The sequence below is a fragment of the Penaeus monodon genome, chromosome 32, assembly GCF_015228065.2.
Source record: "Penaeus monodon isolate SGIC_2016 chromosome 32, NSTDA_Pmon_1, whole genome shotgun sequence".
In the NCBI taxonomy this organism is placed as follows: Eukaryota; Metazoa; Arthropoda; class Malacostraca; order Decapoda; family Penaeidae; genus Penaeus; species Penaeus monodon.
In genome coordinates, this window is record NC_051417.1 from 24,776,477 (window position 1) to 24,777,846 (window position 1,370).

At 43.9% G+C, this 1,370-nt stretch overlaps 1 protein-coding gene across 1 annotated transcript in view; it reads right to left on the reverse strand.

The window, feature by feature from the left end:
* Nucleotides 1-517: 517 nt before the first annotated feature.
* LOC119593306 (cuticle protein AMP3-like) overlaps nt 518-1,370 on the reverse strand; it is a 3,282-nt gene continuing 2,429 nt past the window's right edge. The window contains exons 2-3 of the mRNA XM_037942234.1: nt 1,038-1,255; nt 518-824 (exon numbers count right to left, since the gene is read on the reverse strand). Coding sequence (XP_037798162.1) covers nt 656-824; nt 1,038-1,255 — 387 coding nt within the window. The 3' untranslated portion in view covers nt 518-655. The remainder of the gene's footprint in view (nt 825-1,037; nt 1,256-1,370) is intronic.

Sequence of the window (1,370 nt, forward strand, 5' to 3'; positions counted from 1 at the left end):
AAAAAAGAGAGGTAGAAGTAAAGAAAAAAATATGGCAAACAAAACAGAAAGAACGCAATAGAATATAATAATATCCGTTTTTCTATCGTCTTAATAATCTCTTCACTTGTCTACATATTTATCCGGTTCGTCTCCGTGCCTACTTAACAATCCGCTTATCTGCTTCCCTAAATATCATGCATGAATTACGTATAATGTTTCATGAATGGTATAAGGTAATGTTTGTTTGTTGTATAAAAGAATGTTCCACGCCATGTATATGAGTAATGTATTGTATAATTTCTTATAGTGAAGGAGTTATAGCGCCGTAAAAAGTGAAATGAATAAGCGAAATTCATTGAAAGGTATAGCTGATGACGTGTGTGTGGAAAGAAAACGAAGAAACATTGTGTTGTGAGCGCCTTGGGAAAAGAATGGGTAACGGAACAAGATGTTAGTCCATGTTTCTGCAGTGGCATTATCACGCCAACGTAGCGATTCTAGATGATGTTTTCCTGTCCACTCGGAAAACAAATGCTTAGCATGCATTGTATTTATTCATATATATTGACAATGAAGTTCGTATCTATGCACTTATATTGACAACAGATTTTCTTTGAGGGGGAGACAGATATTATGAACATGGTGTGCTTGTTGAGTCTCAGAACATTGATCATTATTCGAAGGTGATTCCCTGAGCCCTTTGTTGCTCGGCGATCTCAAGGAGTCTGTGGACGTGAGGGGGGAGAGGGGGGGCGACGGGCAGGAGGTCGGAGGAAGGCTGGTAACCGAACTCATCGGCGACGTAAGTGAACTCAGCGACTCCTCCATCGGTCAAGGGGAAGCTACGAGAAAATTATATATCGAATTATTGGGAGAAATAAATCACATTGTACATAAAACACTGATGCATAGACCCTTATAGCATGTCGATTTACTACTTGATGAAACTAAATTCATTCATTCACGTTACTACATGACCATGCATAGTACGGAATGAATCCCAGTAATTCATCATGAAAACCCATCCTGCCGGCCATCACTCCCCGTCCCTTTACCTGAAGCTTCCTTGCATGTTGCTCTGTCCCTCGGAGCCTGGAGCGCCAACCTTCTCAGTCCTGATGCCGTTGCTGGTCTCGAAGCGGTACCTGAAGTTGCCGTCGCCTTGGTCCTCGCGCTCGTCCACCACGGTCTCGGCGGTGTATTCGGGGTGGCGGTCCTGCAGCTGGGGGAGCGCAGAGGCGGCCACGACACCGGCCAGGCAAAGGAGGAGGGTCTGCAAGGGTAGATTTGGCTTCCTTTGACTTGCATGGATGGAGAGGAAAGATGGTAAAGGTCTTCGAGATATTACGAAACATGCATGCACTGTCACACACAGTTATATAGAGAAG